Genomic DNA, 24,513 nt, shown 5'->3' with positions numbered 1-24,513 from the left:
GCGAGGAGTAATAACATATAGTGTATCCTCTCATCTTGACAGATACCCGAAGAGATGGGTACTCTTGATAGCCCCGTTTTGCAGATGAGCAAACAGAGACGCAGGTTAAGTGACTTGCCACTTGTCACACAGATACAGACGTGGCTGAGCTGCCTCTCAAACCCGAGGCTGTGTGACTCCCGGCCAGTATTCTCACCGCCGCGTTCTCCTGCTTTCCCCCTTCTCCAGAACCCTTCTCATCCCAAGGACTTCATTTCCCCCCACCCCCCGCCCACGTGAGCGCTGATAGCTTAATGTGACCGTCTGGGAGTTGCTTTCATAGACGTGCTGAAGCATTTTACAGGCCTCCTGCGCAGAGTGGTTGACTTTCCCAGGAGTACATCTCTCTGGAGCAGGAGGCAGCGGCCCAGAAACGCTGTCTCAGGAGGGAAATTAACATTTGGAGTTGGAAGTTTCTAAGTGTGATGCAGACTAGTGCTCTTCAAATTGTTCTATCCTGTGACCTTTTCTCGCGGAGTGCATTTTCTCCACCGTGGGGAGCCTGGAGGATTTCTGTGTCATCCAGAGCCGTGTGCCGCTCTAGGGCCATCTGTGTGATAATCAATGAGGAGAGGCAGAGGGGGAGAGAGGTGACCAGGCCTGACTCCTTGGCCAGCAGCAGGAGCCGGGCTGCAGTCACTTGCTGAGCACTGTAAGAAAAAATAAAGACCGCAGGGGCATTTTGCTCTCAAGGCTCTTCCATTCCAGCTGAGAATATTAATTAACAGACAAAAAAAAATAGAGAATGATGAATGGCAGGTCGGTCACTTGTGGGGGCCCTGGCTCTAAAGCTAGGAAGTTCAGCAAGAGGAAGGGCCGGTGGACACTAGCGGAGGGCTTGTGGCTGGAGCTTGCAGAAAGGAAGCAGGCATTCTGCTGGGAAAAGTTCATGTGCTAGGAGAAGGCTTGGTCACCAGCCATCACTTTGAAGAAGCTATTTTGAAAGCTTCCGGTTCCTTGGTATTTTTAAAAGTTCCCCAGGACCATCAGTTTGAGGAACAATGATATAGGCTTTCAGAGAAAGTTAAAAAACACTTGTCAGGCTTATCGCATTTTGAGATCAAAAGGGACTTTAAAGGTGATCATCAGATTAAGTCCTCCACCCAATGCAAGAATCCCCAGTGTAGCATCTTTGACAGCTGGTTTTCCAGATTCTCCTTGATTGCTTTTAGTGACCGAGAGCTCATTACATCAAGAGACGCGGCCTGGTCTACTGTCTAATGGCTTAAATGAATAGAAAACTCCCCTCTGTTGAGTCAATGTCTGTGTCTCTGTGACTTGCAAAGGTGACGGACTGCTGTCTCCCCGGTGTCTTTTGTAGTCCTTCAGTGGGAAGTTTGTGTAACCCATAGACCAGAGCGCTGCGGAAAGGGCATACGTAGCTCCAGATTGGTCTTGGCATACTGGTAATTTCCTGATTGATCCAATAAGCATTTAGGAAGCAACTCCACGAGTTCTGCCTCGGGCTTGGATGTCCACAGAAAAGCCTTTATGAGCTATTCACAGAGCAGTAACCTGCCGCAGGAGCAGACGGCATATGCATCTTGTCCCTGGTCCCATAGTCCCGGGCTGCACGCCAGCTGATGGAGAGGACCCAGTCGTCCAACATGGAGACCCGGCTGGATGCCATGAAGGAGCTGGCCAAGCTCTCTGCTGATGTGACCTTCGCCACTGAGTTCATCAACATGGATGGCATCATTGTGCTGACACGGCTTGTGGAAAGTGGAACCAAGCTCTTGTCCCAGTGAGTATTCCTGAGCTCTTACTGGGGGGTTTCAGAGACCGACTTCGTTCTGTAGGGCAGCCTTGTCTCCTCTCCGCCGGGTCACTTGAGTTCACTGAACACCTTCTGTGTGCGGAGCAGTGTGCCGCGTACAGGGTCTGCACACCGGGATTCGCTGTTGTGGTCCTGGATGCTGTTCTGAATCTAGGTGGTCTTCACAGATGCCGAGCAGTAGTAAAATCAGGGGGCACGGAAGTCAGGAAGAGAGAAGGCAGGTCATGACAGATCCGTTAATTTATGGAAAATGATTGGCCCGGTGGAAGCTAGTGAGCAGACTAGCTCCGGAATTGACCAGAACGGGCATCTGTCTATTCTTTTTTTTTTTTTTTTTAAGATTTTATTTATTTACTTAACACAGAGACAGCCAGCGAGAGAGGGAACACAAGCAGGGGGAGTGGGAGAGGAAGAAGCAAGCTCATAGCGGAGGAGCCTGATGCGGGGCTCGATCCCATAACGCCGGGATCACGCCCTGAGCCGAAGGCAGACGCTTAACCGCTGTGCCACCCAGGCGCCCTATCATCTGTCTATTCTTAATCACCCGCCTGCTTCCTCCGTTTCCAGTCACCTCCCCACCCCACACACGCACACGCGAGCACACACACACAGGCCTTCCTCTGTGCTCAGCATAGATTCACCATCTCCCTACCGCCCATTTTCACAGGGAGGAGGAGCTCCAGAACTTTGCAATAGGCCACAGACATCTCTGTGATACTCCAGTGCTCAGATGAGTGCGGTGGGACACCGTGCCCGTGGCCAGCCGTGAGTGAACAGATGTTTAGTTAGCCGTCTAGCCTGTGGTGGCTTTCTGTCCCTCTCAGCTGGCACAGAGGGAGTCAGAAATCTTTTCAGCTGATGGGCCAGCTATTGAAATTTTCAGCCAAAGCCAAGCACCTAATCTTAGGTGTTTAGTCTCGGATTTTGCAGCAGCACAGACATCCTGAAGCGTTCAGCGGCCCTTCGAGACTTCTGCCGTCTCCAGGAGGTACAGGATTAGACTGGCCTTGGTTTCCTCCTCTTTAAAATGGGGCTGCTGCTTACACTGCAGTGCTGTCACAAGGAGTGTTGTTAACGGATCCGAACCTGCCTTGCCAATGGGAATAGGGCTGGTTAAATGTAGAGCACTGTACAGCTGTATAAGGGGTGGTGTGTAGAAAGAGGAGGGACACAGGAGAGAAGGCACTGGACTCCCCATTCTCCATCAGCACTGAAGCCAGGGTTTTGCACACATTGTCATCTTGCCTTCACCATGACCCTGGGATCTTAATGCTGTGAGATTCATTCAGTTTTACAGAGGAGGAATTTGAAGTTTGGAAAGATAAAATTTGCACAGTTAGTAAATAGTTGAACAGGAATTGAGCCCCTGTCCAAAGTTCGTTTGCTGCCTCTTGGCCTTGAACATGGGCTGTGAGCTCCCTTGGGTACCCTGCCAAGTACTGGGGTCGACAAAGGTCTGATACCTTTTTTGGTTTTGGGAAACGGATGAGTGATCGTGTTGCCCTGAGGTGAGGTGATATAGGGAAGGAAAGCCAATCCCCCGGCAGCTCTTTTATCCCAGAGATGGATACCTGGACAGAATCTGCGGCACACCTGGCCAGGTGTGCATGCAGGTGCTTACTCACAGCTGTGCTGACCATCCCGGCGCTCACGCTGAAATCCGTCCCCATTGCGGCTGCCGTCACACCTGTGTTCCCCAGCTCTGAATCTTTGTATGATTTGGGGTGTGTTTTACTTATGTCTCAGCTACAGTGAGATGCTGGCATTCACCTTGACTGCCTTCTTAGAGCTCATGGACCACGGCATTGTTTCCTGGGACATGGTTTCAATCACCTTCATTAAGCAGGTGAGGCCTCCAGCATTCCGTCGTCCTCTCCTCCCTCCGTGGCCAGTTGTCCTGTCGATTTATGGAGAGATGCAGGCAAGACAGCCATTCTGCTGAGGGTCGGCTTTCTATCCCCGAGACCTGATTTTTCATCCTCACACGCGGGTCTTCCTGGGGCTCCTGAAAGAGTCCCTTCACTGTTCTCTCAGGGCCTGCTCTGAGAAGATGGAAACGGGCTCTGGGAACTGGATGTGGCCAAAGCAGGATGGAATTGCCAGTGAGACTTGGGATGACACCAGCCAGGCCACCAGTAGCAGCCCTGAGTCTGCCGACCTGCTTCCCGAGCGCTGCCTTCTCTTTGGCTTCCATGATCATTTTGTTCGCCTTAGATTTCTAAGTCTGCGTTCTGTTGACAGATCTGCAGAGCAGCCTGTTTGGATTGTCAGATCGAACTCGGTGGGTGGGAGGGGACACTTCTACTTTTGCCTTTCCTTTCTTCCGCAGGAAGAGGCGGTGTCGATTCTCAAAACTGGACTAAAACCAATGAGTCATGTATCCACTGACCTAGAATCACACCTGTCATTGGCTTGGGACATTGGGAACTTCCTGATGCTGGAGATATTTAGGCAAAAGTGAAATGACCATGTGTCGGGGACATTATAATGGGGGTTGGGAATAATGGGGAGTTTTTAGATTACAAGACTCTGAGGCCTTCCTGCCTCCCGAGTCTCTGCCGTCCTGTGTGCATGTAGGGACAGGACTCGTGTCAGGAGAGGGGTACATGGAGGTAAAAGGAGATCCCGGTTTCAGGAAGATCCTGTACTTTCTACACTTAGCTTTTTCATGCCTCAACCCTTATTTTGAAAACAAATGATTGAGCCCTTAGATTTTGAGGAAACACAGTTGACTGGATGCTGTCATTTGAAATGTAGTTGTCCATGCCTAGGGAAGTCCCGGCACATTGGCCAGGGTGGCCATAAACCAGATACCACTGTCCACATGGGGACAGCCTCTCCCATGTGGGCCACAAACCCGGGAGGAAAGCCTTCGTGGGCTAACGTCAGAAACCCAGGCCGTCCAGCACTCCTAGGCACTGGGCTTCCTGACTGACCGGTCCCTCACTGGCTGTAGATTGCAGGGTACGTGAGCCAGCCCATGGTGGACGTGTCCATCCTTCAGAGGTCCCTGGCCATCCTGGAGAGCATGGTCTTGAACAGCCAGAGTCTGTACCAGAAGATCGCGGAGGAAATCACCGTGGGACAGCTCATCTCTCACCTCCAGGTGTGAGTAAGAGACCCTGCCCCAGCTTCCCTTCTCACCTCTCGTCCTCTGTCCATCTCCCAGCCCCCGTTTGTTTGTGTTCCAAGCCGCCAGTCTGCTCATTCACTCATTCATCAGCACTTCCACCCTATTGCCGGGACGCTCCCGGGATTTGGACCCGATCATGTCATGCTCCTGCTAAAATCGTCTGTGGCGCTCCTCGTCCCTCAGGATGAAGCCGAGTGCTCCCAGCCTTCCTGTCCCACCGCGCACCAGACAGAATTAGGCGCTCTCTCCTCCTTGGGCCAAATAGTCTCTCTTTGTACCTATGATAATGATATAAAATTCTTTATTTTTGTTACCTGTCTCCCATTTTAAATTTTGAACTCTCTGGGAAGAAGGACCAATCCTTTTTGGGTCCCCTGCTTTGATTTAAGTAGAAGTCAATTAGTATCTGTTGAATGAACATTTAGCAGACGAACGGTATGCTGTGGGGCGAGCAAAAAATACCGCATTGGGCGTGAGTTCGGGCTACCAGTCAGATCCCAGCTCTTCTGCACACTGACCAGGTCTCTGCCTTCAGCAAATTACCTCGTCTCGCCTGGTCTCGGTTTCCTCCTCTCCAGACTGGGGTTAGTCCTCTCCACCACTCAGACTTGTAAGGATCAAAGGAGATAAAAGATCTTGGATCATGGCCAGCACAGGATAGGTATTCATTTCAGGAGTTGTTTGCTTTTGTTTGTTTTCTAAGAAGCTTAATACGGGGGCGCCTGGGTGGTTCAGTTGGTTAAGTGTGTGACTCTTGATCTCAGCTCAGGTCTTGATCTCAGGGTCATGAGTTCAAGCCCTGCACTGGGCTCCACGCTAGGTGTGGAGCCTACTTAAAAATAAATAAATAAAAATAAAAGTCAAAACAAAACAAAACTAAGAAGCTTATCACATCCTAAAACATTTTACCAGACAGTAAAACCAGAAGACAGATGAACCCTTTGGAGCACCGTTGCTCTCCTCTCCATTCTTTTCACTTCACTTTAAGCCTTCTCTACAATTTAAGAGGGCTGGACTCCCCCAGACAACGTGGTGACACTGTTGACCCCTTTCTGACTCTTGCTCCCTGTTAGCTTTTTGGACATGGGCAGATGCCAACAGAATGTCCTATCAGTTCCCAGCTTTGCTCGTTGATAGCACCCTGGTCTTCACCCGGCTCTGCTCCCTACCTGTCCCCGCACCCCAACTAATCCATGTAAAAAGGAATTCTTCAGTCTCTGTTTTCATACCCAAAGCCAAAAACGTTGTTTGAAGTGAAGGGACCATTATAAGCTCCAGATGGAGAGTTCTGAGTTTCCTGACGTCAGACCTACCTCTGTTTCTTCATTTCTGAATTCCCCCAAGGATGGTAGAGGACCATGGCATTTCATAGGGGTCAGTCCAGGACTGTTTTCAGCCTGTAGCTGTTACTAGACATTATGTCCTCCTGTGTTGGGGCTGGGACACTGAGTGCCTTTCATAAGACCTCCAAGATGCCCCCACCTGACCAGGAAGTCTGCCGGCCCATCTGAAAAAGAGCCACCAAGTGTACCCCCAGTGTGGCCGGTGGAGACATCTTGCCAAGTACCAGGATTATAAGATTACAGAGAACGGTTGTAGTAAATTTGTTTAAAAATGAAGTAAGTTTGTCGTCGAAGACTTTGAAAATACAGAAAAGCACAAAGAGTGAATCCTTTGCCCGTTTTCCCCCCTCCGGACAGAACCACTGTTCACATTAAACTGACTGCCCTCCCAGGCGTTTTTTTCCACGCGTACTTTTAGTAGAAGCGAGAGCTTACTCTGTATACTCTGTGTACCTTGACTTTTTTATGGAGTAAAAGCTCTTGCACATTTCCCCATGTTAGAGATTCTTCTAAAAGGGTAGTTCTACATCTTTTTTACATCCCATATGCCTTTGAAAATCCAGTAACAGTTATAGACTCTCACTTCCTTGGAGAAAATAACACATAGTCAACCAACTGCGTGGTATAGTTTCTGTACCGTTTCTAGGGTTTACAGACACTCCAAACCCATTCCCGAATCCTGGGGGAAGAACCTGTACTCTACAACGTGATTTTAATGGCGACTTAGGACTGATGTGTACAGAGCTGCGTCGGCAGACGTTTGGATTATTTACCGGTCTGTCTGTCTGTCTGTCTTTCTTTTTTTTGACAGTATTTGAACGAAACGTTTTGTCAATACATCTTGCCCAGCTCCCTGATTACCGTCTTTGGATAAATTGTTATTAGTAGAGTTGCTGGGTCACAGAGTGTGCCCACTTTTAAGGCTTCTGAGAGATCACGCTGGATGATTATTTGATTACCATCTGTGAGCGACCGTTGCAAATGCACCTGGTGTCCTCTTGCTGGTCAGTCTTCTAATCTCCCTCTACCTTCTTTCTCCACTGGCACAGCTCCAACCAGGAGATTCAGACCTACGCCATTGCACTGATTAACGCGCTTTTCCTGAAGGCTCCTGAGGACAAGCGACAGGTCTGTGGCTGCCTTTTCCAGCTTTTCATCTGGGCTCTTCCAGGAGAAGAATTGTCCCCATCCACCCTTTGTTGTGCAGACAGCAGACACGTGGCCATTTCCCCAAGAGTCCTTCCTCCCATCCCTCTGTGTCAGGGGCCCTCAGAGCGGCCTTGCTAAGGAAGGCCCAGGGAGGCCCAGGTCTCAGGTCAGAGCAGGGCCTGCAGACTTCTTCCTCTGAAGGGCCCGAGAGTAAGTATCCTTTGCTCTGTGGGCTTATGGCCTGTGTGGCAGCCGGTCAGCTTTGTCATTAGAGCCCAAAGAGCCTCCGACAATAGGTGAACAAACAGGGGTGGCTGTCTTCCAAGAAGACCTTGTATACACAACTAGACGGCAAGCCCAGTCTGGTCTTCGTTGCCGACCCCAGCTAGAGGATGGCGAAGGGAGAGGAGGCCCTCTAGGCATCACCGTCCAGTTCAGGGACAGCGGGACAAATGAGATCCTTACTTAAGGAAGCCAGAGTGGGGGAACTTGGCGCGAAGTTTCATGTCTAAAGACCCTCAGATTCGAAGCTGCTTTGTCCCCCGGCCCGTAGGCTGTGTGACGCGATGCCCACAGCTCTGCTGCTCTGAGGCCCGGTGTCCTCACCTGTGCTTGGGAGCAGTAGCACGTGCTCTGTGTACTTCACAGGGGTGTCGTGAGGAGAAACGAGCCCAGTTTTACGAATGAGGAAACCAGGCATCATCCGGGCCGGGGAGCAAGCCCTGACCTGAGCCCGGGGCCCGGAGGCTAAGTGCGTTTCTGGGCTGGGCAGGTGCTCTAACCTCTCGGCTCTGTTTCTCTTTCTGTAAATGAAAGAGCCAGATTAAATGATCTCTAAGGGCCCTTCCAACTCTGACACTCTAGATATCTCTGGTAAAAAAAAAAAAAAAAAAAAAGCCCAAGTGGTGTACAAAAGAAAGACTATTAAATTCTCTCTCCACACCATGGGCTCTGGAAGTTGAAATTCATGTGGGATCATGAACTAAGCTCTTGGTGGCTTCCCGGGGGAGGCCCAGGAGCATCTATAGTTCTGTGTGTCCTCGTCTTTCTTGGATGGCTTTGTTCTGTTAATCTCTCCCTTCCTAGTCCTGTTTTGAATGTAAGCTGAAAGCTCATTCTTCCATCTGCTTCTCTCTGTGCTTTTTGCTTTCTGCCGGCAGGACAAGCACCTTAACCCTCTAGACCTGCCTGTCACTGTAAGTAGCACCGCCATATGGAAAGGGCCCCAGCTCTCTTCCAGGTGGGGAGGTCAGAGCTGGGCGAGAACCTCTTGTTCTGATCGAGGGGTTCACGGAACTCCAAGACCCAGGGAAAGGTCGTGTGCTGTGAATCTCGTTTGTTAGAACACTCAGGGAAGTGCTGGAGACGAGCGTTATATCCAGGATTAAGGGGATGCCGGCCCCAGGGAATACTGCCCAGTCTTTCCTTTGTAACCTGCCTTTACATAAGTTTGTGGTTCAGCCAGGGGAGATCAGATTCAGAAACAGCCTGAGACTTTCATCTAGATGCTACCACGAATGCATCCCCCTCCAGCCTGGTGTGGCAAAGAGTAAAGATAAATCCACGTTGCTTTGGATGCGCACTAGACCATAGGAATTTGAAAAAGTTCGGACGGTTGTCAGGAGGGAATTTGCATGCTTGTTCCTTGGTTCCTTGGTTAGAGGGAGCTTTCGAGGTCGGCTTTACAAGGCTATCAAAGAGGATGAGCGCTTTCCCCCAGCTCCACAGAGAAGCTTCTGGTCTAAAGCCGTTATATTCTAGCAGTAGGCCAATGTCAATTACCCACTTTGTGAGTTGTCCACAGCAAGATTTAATCTCAAGCCAACCTCCTATAGCTACCAAAGAAGTTTCTAGGCCACCTTCCTCCTCTGCCAGCCAGCGTGTGCTCAGGGGATGCAAAGTAAAACTTAATGTCCCTGGCAGCGTCAGCCATTTGGAATATGGCTAGAGGTGGAGAAGGGAGAGGGAAAGGCCTTTTAGCTCTGAGAAAAATGAGAGCGCTCACAGATACTGCTCCATGGGAGAGGTGTGACAGCTCCCTCAGGCCCATCGATTTAGAATTATCCATAAAATTAAATTAAGGCAGCAGTTTAGAAAGTGAAGTCATACTAATTAACGTGCTAAGAAGCGATGGCCGAGATTGGAAGGAGGAGACAGAAGAATTATGAAAAGCTGTCAGAAAGATTAAAAGCACAGGAACCCTGGGGCCATTTTGTTGAGGGAAACTAGCCGTGCATTTTGGAGCTCCTTGGGTGTCAGAATGTCAGAGCACACCGCTCTTCCGGGGAGGCCGGGTGCTTGGCTTGATTAAGTTGTGATCATTGTCGTCCCTTCAAAAATAAAGAAATGTCTGTAATATGTTTTTAGAGAATTTGTGTAAAAACGGTCAAAACAAGGTCCTTGACAGGACCCTCGAAGCTTCGCTCCCTGGAAGACTCCTTAGGTAGGGTACTTTATTTCCCAAGTGTGCTAAATAAAGCGTTACTGTCAGAAGCTGAACGAAATACAATAAAAACGATGACCCTGTTATGAGAAATTACCCGAACGCACCAGCATGCCGTTCTCCAAACCAGAGGGAAGTGAACCCCGGCTCCTTACTGCTCCAGAGCGTCCGCGCCCCGGCTCCATCAGCCGGTGCGGCGCCGGGGGCCCAGGAGGGGGCGCTGGGGCCAAAGCCCTGTCCTCGGGTTGGAGGAGGCCCTTCCAGCCTTGAGGGTGGCTGTCTGCCTGGAACGGTGCATGGGAACCATCTCACCGCTCTGTGCTCCGTACGCATTGTCCGTTGCCCGGCATCCTTGTGACTCGAGTGTCTCGTCCTGAAGCGGTCTTTGTTCCTGTTGGAAGATGATGTGGTTAACTGTGCCATTGGGGGGGGGGGGGGCGCCCAAATTGAGTCCATTTGCACTCCCAGAAATAAAGGTGTGGGAATTTTTCAGAGTATAAAATATGTTTGACAGTCCGTGGATTTTTTTTTCCCCATTTGCCCACTTTTTATTTGAATGGAGAAAAAATTTCAGAGAAAAAGCCCCAGAGCCACGATATCACTTTTCGCTTGGTAGTTGTCACGGCTGGGTGCCTGCCACCTCGCCTTACATTTGCTTGTTTTTCTCAACAGGATATGGCCAATGCATTTGCACAGAAGCACCTTCGGTCCATAATCCTGAACGTAAGTTCCCAGAACAAGCGGTATTTTGCTACTGGTGATAGTAATTATTACTGTTACGGTAGTTGTGTTATTATTATGACATTACTGTTGAGTGGGGAGGGCGCTCAAAGGGAACCTGCCAACAGATAGGTGCTAATAAACCCTTGTGAAACGGACCGCTTTTTCCTGTAATCCTCCGTAAACAGAGCTGTCTCTAGGAGGCCATCCCTCCAGGAATCGTAGAGCCTCTGAGGAAGTATGAAGCCCAGCCAGCTGTGCTGTTCGTTGCCCTGCAACTCCAACAGTGTTTATCCAGAAGAAATGTGTTAAAATAGGCCCCAAAGAGGAAAGTAATTCATTGAGCTAATACCAGTCAGACCTGAGTTTGGTGGGGCATGAGGAGGGAGGAATAAGACCATGTGTTTGCTCTCAAAGACCTTCCGGTCCCATGGAATGGCGCCAGGGCACCGTGTGGTCGGTGGTTCCCTAGAGCTTCATGGTCTGGGGGGATTTCAGGAGGAGGACCAGGTGTCAGGAAGCCTCTAGAAGAATGATGGTAGGTAAGGCTGAGGCCCCCTCAGCAGACCGAGAAGGAGCGTGTGACTGGGTGGCGGGAGGGTCAAGGAGCAGATGTGGGCCGCGGCTGGCGGCTGGAGAGTAGCAAAGACCAGGTCAAGTAGGGCCTTAGTCTTTCTCCCAAGTGCAGTTGAGGGGATTTCGTCGGGATGGTGACATAACCAGGCTGGCGTTTAGAAACCTCACACTAGCAGGTGTGTGTGTTCTGGGGGTGTATGAGGGAGGAAAGGAGAGGGGGAGGTGGCGAGGAGGGAGGCATCTGGGAGGAGGGCTGACTCCCTGTCCCCACGTGGGAATGTGGGTGGGAGGGAGCTGGCTGGGGGGGGGTGTGGCGGGTGAGAGCTGGGAAAGAGAGCTGGGGATCTGGGTGAAAGGGAGGCCGTTTTATCAGTTGTCAAAACCGAGGGAAAACCAGGAGGCCGCGGTGGAAGGAATAAAATGAGAAATGAGAAGTCAGGTGTAAAAGGCTGGATAATTCTGAGCGCGAACTTCAGAGTCACCAGCCTCCACTCTGCCATTACCCAATCTTTGATCTTGAGCAATTCACTTAACTTGGATTTGCTTTGATTTGCTCATCTGGATGTGAGGCCTGCCCGAGCTCTCATATACACAGCGCTTAGCAGGGTGCCTGGCCCTTGGTAAGCACCCCGCTCACATCAGCAGTTCTTTTACTGTGAGCAGGATACAAAGGTGGTAGAATTCAAGAAGTGAGCTCTGAGCGCTTGCAAAGCCAAGCATCGGGCTGCACTGAACACACAGAGCCCACCTCTTCGCCTTGCAGAACCGTCTCCTGCCTGCTGGCCGTTTCCCTGGTCAGAGCCCCCCCCCCGACAGCCGGCAGGAGGGATGTGGGCAGGAGGGACGTGAGCAGACGCTCCGCGGGCCGCCCGTGAGCGGGGCAGAGCGCACAGGCCCACGCATGCTTGACCGCATTCCTGAGCAGCCCTCTTGGGTGCCGCCCTCTGCATGTGTGGGAGGGAGGGTGCCCTTCTGAGGGAAAGGGAATGAATTTCAAGGTTTATCATTTATCTCAGTGGGATTAGTTCAGCTCATTTCTGGACAAACCTTGGAACAAGCGAAGATTCTTTTTTTTTTTTTTAAGATTTTATTTATTTATTTGACAGAGAGAGAGACAGCCAGCGAGAGAGGGAACACAAGCAGGGGGAGTGGGAGAGGAAGAAGCAGGCTCCCAGCGGAGGAGCCTGATGTGGGGCTCGATCCCAGGACCCTGGGATTACGCCCTGAGCCGAAGGCAGACGCTTAACGGCTGCGCCACCCAGGCGCCCCGCGAAAATTCTACTATAGAAGACAGTTCAGGGTCAGGGCTCAGGACTTAAATGGTCTGCTGTGAAATGGTTAACGCGTGCTCACCGAAGTCCCGGGAGTTCATGGGATCAAGCCCAAGAGTGTAGGCCTTCAATTACTCAGCACTCAAATAGGACTTGAGGTAAAAGCTCTGAAGCTGCGACCTCTCAGACGGGCTGTGCTCCTGGAAGCTGCTGCTGGCAGAGCGGTGACCTCCCCGCTGTGATGTCTCTAATTTGAGAAAGGGGGATTCAGGTGAATGCAAACCAGATCACATTAACTTTAACCTCTTCTCAACGTAGTTTGATGAATTGTGGAGAGAGGAGAGGAGGAAGGAAGGGTAGGGAGGCTTCGGAGTGGCAGAGGAAGGGGCACGGAGAAAGGAAGAGGCTCAGAGGGAGGCAAAACGAGGTGTGGAGGGGGCCCGAGGAGACCCCGCACTGAGAGGCTGGGGGTGGGGTGGCTTGCTAGGGTGGGGGGAAGAGGAGGAGAGCAGTCAGCGTGGGATGGAGAAAAGCACCTTCCCTGAGCGGAGCGCCGCAGACAGCCACCACCTGGAGGGGGTGAGGGCCTTGCACATGCTAGTGAGGGGTTGAGAGCAGCACCGTCCGTGGAACCTTCTGCAGCAGGGACGTGCTGTCCAGAGTGGTGGCCACTAGCCATGTGTGGCAACGGGACACCTGAAATGTGTGTAGTGTGACTGGGGAGCTAAATTTGTAATTTTTTAGAATTTCAGTTAAAATACCCACATGTGGCTTGTGGCTGCCGTATTAAGCTGCGCAGATCTAGAGAAATGAAGAACACTCTGGAGTCACATGTCGGGGAGAGGAAGTCTAGAGCAGTGCCATCAAGTGGAAATACAGCACGAGCCACTTACACATTTTAAATGTTACAGTAGCAACAGTAAAAAAGGAATATGGGGCATCAATTTCAATAATATATTCAGTTTAACCCACTGTATCCCAAATACTGTGATTTCAGTGTGTAATCAATAGAAGAAAATTGGTAATGGCATATTTTACATTTTCTTTTTTCACATTGCGGCTCTGAGAGCTGACGTACATTTTACATCTGCAGCGCATCTCAGTTTGGACGAGCCACGTTTCAGGTGCTCAGCAGCCACATGTGGCCGGTGGCTACCAACCAGACTGCACAGGTCTAAGGACATTGATCTCGAGCCAGAGCAAACTCTCGAGTCACGGAGCTGTAGAGCAGTGCTGTCCGGTAGAACTTTCTGTGATAACGGAGATGTTTTAGAGCTGCTCTATCATTGGGTGGTAGCCAATGGCTGTATATACCTGTTGAGCTTAAAATGTAGCTAGTGTGACCAAAGACCAGAATTTCTAACCTCAGTGGATTCTAACTGATGGAAATAGGTACAGCCACATATACCGAGTGGCTACCACATTGGACAGCACAGCTCCAGAGACATAGATAGAGCTAGACTGAAAGAACACGAAGGACACGGAAGGAGTGTGTGTGGAAAACTGGGCAAGAGTCCCATTTGGGTGAGAAGAGACTAAGAACGATTCAAGATGGCGGGGAAGACAGAGAAAAAGCAAGCAATACAAGGGAGCAAGCCAGGAAGAGCAGCCATTGTGGGAGTGAGAGCAGGGCAATAGGAGGCCAGAACCTTTGCCAGGCCTTGATCAACCCAAGGGACAGAAGGAGAAGTAGCTTGTGAGAAAAAGAGGTGGGGCATGAGGGAAGGAGGAGGGAGCCTGAAGTGGGCTGGGCGGCAGAGGGCTGGAGGTGAGGAACTGAGAGGGCGTGGTGGGGTCATGGAAAGAGAGGGGGCAGGACAGAACATAGGGGACGCAGGGAGGGGAGCATACACAGAGTGATAGGAGAGAAGGTTGGGTGGGAGCGTTGGGGGCTGGGCAAGGAGCATGAGCTGCCCTCCTTTATGTAGATGTCTCCATACCATTTCTAGAAAGTGGCCTTTCCTAAAGCCTCTACTTGGTGAGGCCATCCACGACAGTGTATTTTTCTACGGGAAGACAAAGCGGAGTCCTCCGCACACGCTGTCTGTGTCTTGGATTGAGTGCCCACCTGGACGAAGGTCCAGCCGCTGCGCCCAGCATCATAATCTTAGCCCGGCCGCCTCCCTCATCTTCCGCGTGACGGGATACAGCCTCTGCCCTTGGTTCCACTTCCCCTGCCCAGGGGAATATGGAAAAAAGGACTGTGCCCTTGGGGCCTGGAGGGAATCATCTCAGCCTGAATCGAGCCCTTTCCTGCTCCATCCCTTCTAGAACATGAGGTCTTGAAGTTCTGTGTGTGGGAGGGAAAACTTGTTCCCTGCCCAGCGTACTTTCTCTTTCACCAGCATGGATGTGAGTCTTCAGTGGAAGAAAATCAGTTCAGCCCTCTGCCCCTGCCTTTGCTTTTCCAGCATGTGATCCGAGGGAACCGCCCAATCAAAACTGAGATGGCCCATCAGCTGTATGTCCTGCAAGTCCTGACCTTTAACCTTCTGGAAGAAAGGATGATGACCAAGATGGACCCCAATGACCAGGTATGTGTGCAGTGGGACAGAGCACTCCTGGCTTAAGTTGTATGCCATCTGATGTGGTGCATTCCCCTGGTAGGCTATGCGTTGAGCACCCGCAGTGTGCCAGGGACTGTGTTTGATTGTGTCTGCAGAAATGGTTTGTGTTGCCCTGGGAAAGCTGACTCTGCCTGTCTGCCGTCTCTTCCCGCTGGGCGACCCTCTGGGCCAAGTCCACCTCTGACTTCTCAGGACAGAGATTGACGGGGGCCAGAGTCCTGCCCAGGAAAGCCTAACCTGCTCCTTCTTTTCCTCGCTTCCCTGGGTTAGCTGATTTACCTGCTGGCTTGTTTGACTTCTCAGGCTCAAAGAGACATTATATTTGAACTGAGAAGGATCGCATTTGATGCGGAGTCTGACCCTAGCAATGTCCCCGGGAGTGGGACTGAGAAGCGCAAAGCCATGTATACCAAGGACTACAAAATGCTGGGCTTTACTGTAAGTTTCCTGAAGTACGGACCTTGGGAGGCCTGCTCCCCTGACAGGAGGTCAGAGGGCGTACCCACACATAGCCCCGAGAACCCCCCTTCATCATGGTGGCCCTGGAGTAGATGACACTAAGAAGCTGGAGGAGCCCTGACACTTGGCGCTGGCAGGTCACACATTTCCATGCGGCATTTGGCCCCTTGGAACGAATCCATCTGTTGGAGGGTCCAGGAGGTCAGTCACATGGGTAAAGAGAGGACCTCTCCTGAAAGCAGGGAGGTGCTTTGAAAAGCGGAAGTGGATATCTTGTGATGGGACACACTCAAGGATGGAGTTAATTCAATTAAACACATAGCGTGCACCTACCCACTCAGCGCACAGTATGCTGCGTGCTGGGGAGACAGAATGAGCCCGCACAGTCCTGGGTCAGGAGCTCCCAGTCTTTCAGAGAAGGCGGGCAGGAAGGAGGTAACACAAGAGCTAGTGGCAGAGAGTAGGGCAGTAGGGCGTCCCCTCAGCCGGCACTGCACACGGGAGGCTACCGAGTCTCAAATCCGGTTCCTTTATTTCCCCAGAACCATATCAACCCAGCAATGGACTTTACCCAGACTCCTCCTGGAATGCTGGCCTTGGACAACATGCTGTATTTGGCTAAAGTCCATCAGGACACCTACATCCGGGTAACGACTGGGGGCCAGCCGGCTCAGCCCTGCTAGCACATGTCTTGCCTCCCTAATCCACCCTGCCTTCCTCCCCCCAGATCGTCTTGGAGAACAGCAGCCGGGAGGACAAACATGAGTGCCCCTTCGGCCGCAGCGCCATCGAGCTCACCAAAATGCTCTGTGAAATCCTGCAGGTTGGGGAACTGCGTAAGTCCCAGCCACCCCCCTCTTCTTTCAGCCACTCCGTCATCAGGAACCTAGGGGTCAGTGGGACTGGACAACTAGTGTGCTTTGTTTTGACAATCACCGGGTGAGCCGTGAGCCGTCTTAGCCTCTTTTACGGGACTCATGGCTGCTGCTCGGTTTGAGCGGGTCATTTAACGCCTCCGTCCGTTTGCCCCCGTGTGTCAGGCTAGTTGCTGAGCCTGAGAGAGGGCAGAGCCAGACAGAGAGGAGAAAGCCGAGGAAGTAGCGGAAGGCCCGTGCCACGCTCTTCACTTGCCCTGGCCTTGCTCTGCTTTTGTTCCTTGGGACTTGGGTGCACGCAAGTGCCCGGCCTCACCCTCCCTGCTTCTCCTCCTCCGTAGCCAACGAGGGCCGCAATGACTACCACCCGATGTTCTTTACCCATGACCGCGCATTTGAGGAGCTCTTCGGGATCTGCATCCAGCTGCTGAACAAGACCTGGAAGGAGATGAGGGCGACGGCCGAGGACTTCAACAAGGTCCGTGTCACAGAGCTCGGATGCCCACACGTGGAGGTGGGCACGTGCCAGCCTGTGACCAATGGCCGGAGCCAGGGGAACCCCTGAGCTGGGTCAGCAGCACCGGGTCACAAGATGCGGCCCTGGAGAACCTCGGGCCCCTCTGCTTGTGCTTCCCCTGTAGCCTGGAGCAGGGCTCTGCCCCTGGGTGCCTGGGCCCCTCTTGGACTCAGCGGAGCCGTACCCGCCCCGCCTGTCTCCCGTGGAGGGCAGAGGCTAAGCCTAAGCGTAACAGCGCTGGTTGACTGAGTGCTTACTGCGTGCAGGCCCTGGTGCGGTTGCGTGGCCGGGAAACGCTAGGGAGAGGAGGAGTGGACTGGCACGATAGGCACGTCCTGTCTATCCACTCACTCGTCACTCCTGACGCACACCGAGGCCCCACGCTCCGCGGAGCACTGCTGGGTCCTCAAAAGCTGCCAGTCTAGAAGCCGCTCATCTCATTGTAAACAATTTGCAAAGTATAAAGAGGAGAAAGTTCTCTGTAGTTCCACCACTCAGTGATGACCATGTTCACGTCTCCCTCTAGTCTTTTCTCCTGTAGACTTTTCCCTGCGCGGGCGCGAGCTGCTGGACATGCTGTGGGATGGCCTGTTCTCTCTTTCACTATAGTTGGAGGGGAAGTAACACATCTTTAGAACCCATGCCAGTGTCAGGTGCTGTGCGACCGCCTAGCCCCTCCCCGTCCAGGCAGAGTATATCCGAAAACATGTCTTCCTTTCTCTTGTTTTAGAGATGAGTCCGGGGGGGCCTGCAGAAGGCAAGCGGCTTGCTCAAGGTGCAGATTAAGAGATGGGGTCAGGATCTGAGCCGCTTTCTCTCCGACTCCCAAACCTGTGCTCATCCTACCACACTGTCAACTAGTTGAAATTTGTGGGAAAGAAAGCATTTGTCCCCATCAGGCATTTGTCCTCAGGAACCACCTAAGCAGGTGGACCTTCGAGAGTCAGTACTCTGGCTCACCCAGCAAGTGTCCGGAGTGCCTCCAGGGCAGGGGCAGAGCTGAGCTGCCTGGAACCAGCCTGGCCCCTCAGGGGAGGGCCTGAGGCAGCCGGCTTCCTTCCCTTTCAGGTCATGCAGGTGGTCCGAGAGCAGATCACTCGAGCTTTGCCCTCCAAACCCAGCTCTTTGGATCAGTTCAAGAGCAAACTGCGTAGCCTGAGCTACTCTGAGATCCTGCGACTGCGCCAGTCCGAGCGGATGAGTCAGGATGACTTCCAGTCCCCGCCAATCGTGTAAGTGCCGCCGGGTGCACTGGGGGGCACCACCTGCTTTGCCGTCCCCTCACCTCCCTTTGCTCCCATGCACGTGCACCCAGGGAGCTGAGGGAGAAGATCCAGCCTGAGATCCTGGAGCTGATCAAGCAGCAGCGCCTGAACCGGCTCTGTGAGGGCAGCAGCTTCCGGAAGATTGGGAACCGCCGGAGGCAAGGTGAGGGGGCCCCGGGCCGCTGGGCGGGTCCTTACCCACCGCACTGGGGAGGGAGCCTGCTGGACAGACCCTGCAGGGAGCAGGCCGGGAACACGTCATCCTTTTGCCCTCCATGCGCCCAGGCCTTTCCCAGAACTGTCCTTGGTCACCTGCTTGTCTTGCTCTGTGTTCCAGAACGTTTCTGGTACTGCCGCTTGGCACTGAACCACAAGGTCCTGCACTATGGTGACTTGGATGACAACCCTCAAGGGGAGGTGACATTTGAATCCCTGCAGGAGAAAAGTAGGTTCATTTCTCCGTTGATGTGTCACAGTAGCTGGACTCGATGTCAGGAGACCTGAGTGTTAGTCCTGGCTGTCTCAAGCCAATGATCTGGTCATGGACCGCTTGTCTCCCTGGACCTGTCTCCTCATCTGTCAGAGGTCATGTCTGCCTGGCCTACTCACAGGACTGCTCGGGGATGTCAGTGGGCTCCCCAGTGGGAATGGGGTCAGTAGATTGTTGGGGTGCTACAGGCTATATTGAAAGGCGGTGGTATAAGCAGGGCTCTGGAGCCAGATTGCCTGGATTCGAATTCTCACTTTGCCATTAATGTTAATTAATGGCAAGTTAATTTTCACCTCTGCCTTGGTTTCTCATGCAAAATGGCAGTAATAGGCACATTTCCTTCATAAGAGGACTGAATGAGTCATGTACGTAACGGCCTTAGGACAGGGACTGGCAGGTCCTAAGCACATCTGTTTGCACTGGTGACATTGTCACCTTCGTCACGGAGCCGAGGAAGTGATGTGAGCGTCCAAGGCCCCGGTCCTCGGGGAGACGATCCCAAAGCCCTGAACTGACCCCCCGTGAGATTTGACACGGCCCAGCAGGCCATGGCCCCTGGGAAGGGACCACAGAGGGGGAGCTAGCACCAGGCCACTGGCTCTGAGCTGACACAGCCCTTTGGTCTGGGGGCTGGGGCTTCCCTTCCAGCACTGATGCAAAGACCCACTCACAGCATAGATCTTCCAGAGACTAATTCCCTTCATTTCCCAGTTCCTGTTGCAGACATTAAGGCCATTGTCACTGGGAAGGACTGCCCCCACATGAAAGAGAAGAGCGCTCTGAAACAGAACAAGGTAAGTGGAGCAGCAGGCCTGCCTGAGTCAGGGTCACAGTCACTGTCACAGTGACGCCTGGATGGTTCAGTCGGTGGTGGCTGCCGTTTAATTGCACGTTCTCCCACCCCCACTCTCTCCTCTGAATTATTCCTACGGGTCTTACTAAGAACAGTTTTGAACATACACAGAAACTGATAGAACCCCCACATATGCGTCACCCAGCCTCAACAACCTTGGCGGGTCCTACCCATCCACTTATTATTACTTCAAAGAAAATCTCAAGTATGATGTCATTTCCTCTTAAATATTTAGAATGTATCTGTAAATGATAAGGACTCTTAACATAATCGCAATACCATTATCACACCTAAAAAGAAATTTTAGAAGTTGTTATTTAATATCAAATATTCCACAGATGTTTGCATTCCTATAAATAACATAATTTCTCTGTATAAAAATATATAAATGTTTACGTGCACACACGTGTGCACACACATGCATACTCATACACGTTCTGTTCACTGAATCAGAATCCAAATAGGATATGCACATCGTGATTAGTCTCTAGTTCCCCTCTCTCTTTTCCATCTTTGTTTTCCTCTTTGAGGTTTATTAGTTGAAGAAACCAGGTTGCTTGTTTGGTAGTTTCTCCGAGTCGGAAGTGTGCTGATTGTCTCCCCATGGTCTAGTTTAGCTTGTTCCTCTGTCCCAGATCTGTACGTTGGTGGACAGATTTAGGGGGAGGCTTGATCCAGCTCTGGTTTGACCCCCTTTTTTGGGGGGGCGGGCAGGATGACTTCCGAGGTGGCATTATGTTCTATCAAGAGACATATGATGTGATTGTCTCTCTTTCTGCGATGTTAGCAGACTCCTGGCGCTAAGTCCCTCTTCCACGAGTAAATTAAGATTTGCAAAGTAGTGGTGTGCTAAAGCGGTCATTCCTTTTCATTTATGAGCTGAACTAGTTCTCTAAAGAGAAACTTAACCATCATCTACTCCTGGCCTCCCAGTGGTCCAGTTTATGTAAGAAAGGAGAATAGTCCTTGCTTCTTTCCTTTTATAAAAGTACCTGCTTTTAAAACAGTGAGTTGGTTCTCTGGTATCGTCCAGCAGTGACCAGTTTTGTGTGTGTGTTTTGTTTTGTTGCATTTAGTGTTACTGTGAACTCATGGATTTAAGCAAATTGATATACGTTCCAGTGCATTACAGTTATGTTGTCGATGCTTAAATTCTCTCATCTTTGGCCACAATTTGTTGTGGTGGTTGTGGTTTCTAAACCATTAAGACTGTCAGTCTGATCGCCAACATACATACCAAAGGTAATCTACAATCGTGGACTCTGAGATACAGAGGGTTGAGCGTCGCGAACTGACTTCTCTCCAGTGTTAGGAGCGTCCGCATTGTAGGCATGACTCGGGGGGAGTGGGTGAGTTAGCGTTCGTCCCCACCGCGTCTCGTCCCCAGCCACACCTGTGCACATGTCCGGGGCCTGATGACAGATGTGGATCTGAGTCAGCACGTTCAGTGACGGGGCCAGGTGACGAGGAATTTGGCCAAGATCTTGGTGCGCAGAGCCCAGGCCACTGCCCTGCGCCACAGAACTGAAACCCTTTGTCTTTCAGGAGGTGTTAGAGTTGGCGTTCTCCATCCTGTATGACCCTGATGAGACCTTAAACTTCATCGCACCTAACAAGTACGAGGTGAGCAGTGTGGACAGCCCAGCCCTCTCTGTGACTCTTCAGCCGGAGGGCGGGAGTGGGCACAACAGGGACATCCCCTGAAGGCAGGGAACCACAGCGTGTCATGAAGGCTTTCTGGCACCGAGGATCTGCCAGGCTGGGGTGCATCCCCCTGAGCTGGGCCTCCAGGTTACTCGAAAGCAGCAGCCGTAAGTTGCCATTAGAAAAACAGGGTCACCACCTAACTTGTCTGGACTAGGAAAATTCTCCTCCTTTTCAGTCTCTGCCTGGCCACCTTCCCGAGCGAACCCGACAGACCCTCCCTCCTCAGGGCTCCTGGGCACAGGCGGTAGTGGGTCTGGCCTGGGCTTTGAGGCAGATGGGTCTGGTCCTCCCGCAGATGTCCCTGCAGCACTGGAAGGTACTCTGGGTTACATGAGTAACTGTGCTTGAGCCCCACGTGGCCGCTGAGCTCGGGGAGCATCAGAGGGCACTAGAGGTGGGGCTTCTGGAAGAGGAGGCACTTCGGCAGCCCCGAGCTGCCAGTGGAGTTCTATTGGGAAGAAATGAAGAATTTGCAGGTGGGGAGACAGGTGAGCAAAGGCAGGGAAAAAGACTGAGCAGGAAGAATGAGAGAGGGATAGGTCGACAGTTCTCTATTATTCCTCCTTATCACGAGACCCTCAAGTTCAATTTCTCTGGCACTTAATTTTTAAGATTTGTTGACTGGGCTTTTTTTGTGTGTTTAACTTTTTTTGAAAAGAAAATTGAGATCCTACAGTGATTCCTTTTGAGTCCTACATTTTTCACCTAATATGTATTCTCCCCAACTGTTGCTCATTTCCTGGGCAGTTTTGGGTAGCTGATGCCCCAGCACTCGGGTCTCATTTTGCTGTATTCATTAGTTGCATTTTATTTTTTTATTTTTTATTATTTATTTATTTTTTTTTTTTAAAGATTTTATTTATTTATGTGACAGAGAGACAGCCAGCGAGAGAGGGAGTACAGCAGGGGGAGTGGGAGAGGAAGAAGCAGGCTCATAGTGGAGGAGCCTGATGTGGGACTCGATCCAGGTACACCGGGATCACGCCCTGAGCCGAAGGCAGACGCTTTAACAACTGCGCTACCCAGGCGCCCCCATTAGTTGCATTTTTAAAAATCATATTTAAAAAAAATAAAAATAAATCCTATTTCAGATTATCTTAGGAAGCTTCAATGTAAAGCCCTCATAAAAGCCAAAAGGGTTTTTTTGGGCAAGTGAATGATCACCTCCCCTTTTATCTTTGCCATCATCCCAGACCAGCTTTGCCAACACTAAGTAGTGTCAAGAGAGACTGTGGTGAATCCTCTCAGCAAAGGGACCTTGGCAGGGCCTCCGGCTGACCAGGGGCTACCCTGTGACATTTCGCAACTTGCTCCCACAGTACTGCATCTGGATTGACGGCCTCAGTGCCCTTCTGGGGAAGGACATGTCCAGCGAGCTGACCAAGAGTGACCTGGACACGCTCCTGAGCATGGAGATGAAGCTGCGGCTCCTGGATCTGGAGAACATCCAGATTCCCGAAGCCCCGCCGCCAGTGCCCAAGGAGCCCAGCAGCTACGACTTCGTCTATCACTACGGCTGAGGCTGGAGCCAGACTCCACGGTACCCAGGAAGGGATTTGGGGCCCAGGAGAAACACCCACAGACTGGTGCCTTGTCTTTTGCTTGTACAGAATCTGTAGTGACCTCGGTGGCCAGTAAATGCCAGCCGTTCCTCAGACTCACCTCAGACCACCCAGAGCTTCCTCTTGGTCCCTGCCCGCCCTAAGTCACGAAGGCAGGGTGCTCGGCGCTCCCCGTCACCGCGGAGCCTGGGATCGGAGCGTGAGGAATGAACAGCAGACCCCCTTGCCTTCCGGGCCAGGGACTGCTTTGGGCTGGAGTTAACAAGAGTCACTCACCTTTTCTTCCTGAGCCTGCTCTCCGGTCAGCTGGATCCCCGTGTGGACAAGAGCGAGCCCAGCAAAGGCTGCCCGCAGAGGACAGACGTTCCGGGCGTGTTGAGAGCCTCCGAGAGACTGCCTTCGGGTGACCCGTGCCTGTGTCTCAGATCCAAGCGGAGGCCGTGGCCTTTGCTTAGTGGATGCCTTGCCCTTGCTTTTGTCGCCTTCGTGAGGGCTCACTCCGGCCTCATTCAGTGCCAACAAGCTGCTGCTACTGAGGCTCGGCTCTAACATCTCTGGTCTCCGGAGCCACCAGATCTCTCTCGCCCACACAGTTGTCTGGGCAGATGGAAAGTTCTCCCTCCCAAGCTCTCAGGCTCTCATCCTGGGAAGTCAAAGACGTGCGAGCTATGTCCTACCCTCTAGTCTCAGAGAACTCTGCAGGGAGAGCCCAGACGAGGCCTGGGCCGAGACTGGTGAAGCCACTAGAGTCCACTCCCTTCCCCCGTCCCCCCACATTTTTATCTTCTCCTTCCTTAGAGAAATCTCCCACCTAACCTGAATGGCAGCCCCCTCCTCTTTGCTTTCCTTTGGCCTCCCCGACCTCAGGAAGTTTGGCCTTCCCTTCCCCCCATCCCAGTGCTGTGGTTTCTGCCACTGGCCATGATTTCAGGGAGCTAGCTGAGGCCACAGCTGTGCCAATGGGGCTTCCCTGGTGCTGCGGCACTTGTACACCACGCGCCCAGCCTCTCTCCTTGGACGTGGGAACACAGTGGCATTCAGTATTGGTAGCCCGGCATGGTAGGTACTGCCCGATGAAGAGTGTACTATATATTTTCTTTACTAGAGGCCATACTTATACAGACGTGTATATATATTTATATAAGATCTACCTATCCTAGAACGGAATGTTTGAGGGGAAAGAAAATTGGAGGCTCCCCCTAAAAAAACAAAAACAAAAACACCACTTCCAGTTGTGGGCCAAGAGAGTAACCCGAGAGCAGCCAGGAGCTTCCTGTCAGTAACCATGTTTTCAATAAATACTCTTTCATGTACAAACCGTGGTACCTATTAACAGCTGTTTCTCTGTACTTGCTCTGTGCCCAAGGGAGCTTTCACCTTGACAAGGCTTCATTTCATCATGTCTGGGAGACTTCCTCCTTTACAACCACTCTGCCCTCCCTGGGTGTGTGCACGTGTGCACACACACGCACGCGCGCGCTCACCTGGACAGTTAGGGATGCTCCCAGATTGCTGCAGCAGGACAAAGCGTTTTCCGCTCAGGCTTGCCGGGCACAGCAGGAAACGGCATGCTGTACACCCCCATGAACATATCCTCCCTCTTATCCCTGCCAGGGGCACAGTCAGAGAACAGCTCACATTCTTGTGACTTACAAAGAAGACACGTTCTTCACCCTGTGTGTCGCCGGTGCTTAGTGCCCAGCCTTCCAGCTGGTGTTTTAGGCCGTTGCTCCAAAACTCAGCCTTGGTAGCTGGGAGGCTTGAATG

General features: G+C 51.9%; 1 protein-coding gene across 3 annotated transcripts in view; it reads left to right on the top strand.

Annotated features, from left to right (window-relative positions):
* ELMO2 (engulfment and cell motility 2) overlaps window positions 1-24,063 on the top strand; it is a 38,132-nt gene extending 14,069 nt beyond the window's left edge. For all 3 annotated transcript variants that reach the window (XM_040638417.1, XM_040638416.1, XM_008698038.2), the window contains 16 exons: window positions 1,602-1,783; window positions 3,563-3,662; window positions 4,773-4,924; window positions 7,342-7,420; window positions 10,557-10,607; window positions 14,863-14,985; window positions 15,322-15,456; window positions 16,020-16,124; window positions 16,205-16,313; window positions 16,694-16,830; window positions 17,938-18,101; window positions 18,185-18,297; window positions 18,472-18,579; window positions 19,336-19,418; window positions 21,023-21,100; window positions 22,504-24,063. In XM_040638417.1, the coding sequence (XP_040494351.1) occupies window positions 1,623-1,783; window positions 3,563-3,662; window positions 4,773-4,924; window positions 7,342-7,420; window positions 10,557-10,607; window positions 14,863-14,985; window positions 15,322-15,456; window positions 16,020-16,124; window positions 16,205-16,313; window positions 16,694-16,830; window positions 17,938-18,101; window positions 18,185-18,297; window positions 18,472-18,579; window positions 19,336-19,418; window positions 21,023-21,100; window positions 22,504-22,704 (1,899 nt within the window). In that variant the 5' untranslated portion in view covers window positions 1,602-1,622 and the 3' untranslated portion in view covers window positions 22,705-24,063. The remainder of the gene's footprint in view (window positions 1-1,601; window positions 1,784-3,562; window positions 3,663-4,772; window positions 4,925-7,341; window positions 7,421-10,556; window positions 10,608-14,862; window positions 14,986-15,321; window positions 15,457-16,019; window positions 16,125-16,204; window positions 16,314-16,693; window positions 16,831-17,937; window positions 18,102-18,184; window positions 18,298-18,471; window positions 18,580-19,335; window positions 19,419-21,022; window positions 21,101-22,503) is intronic.
* The last annotated feature ends 450 nt before the right edge of the window (window positions 24,064-24,513 follow it).

The sequence above is a fragment of the Ursus maritimus genome, unplaced genomic scaffold (genome assembly GCF_017311325.1).
Source record: "Ursus maritimus isolate PB19 unplaced genomic scaffold, ASM1731132v1 scaffold_22, whole genome shotgun sequence".
NCBI lineage: Eukaryota > Metazoa > Chordata > Mammalia > Carnivora > Ursidae > Ursus > Ursus maritimus.
The sequence above is the reverse complement of the archived record's forward strand: the minus strand, read 5'-3'. Positions and strand labels throughout refer to the sequence as shown.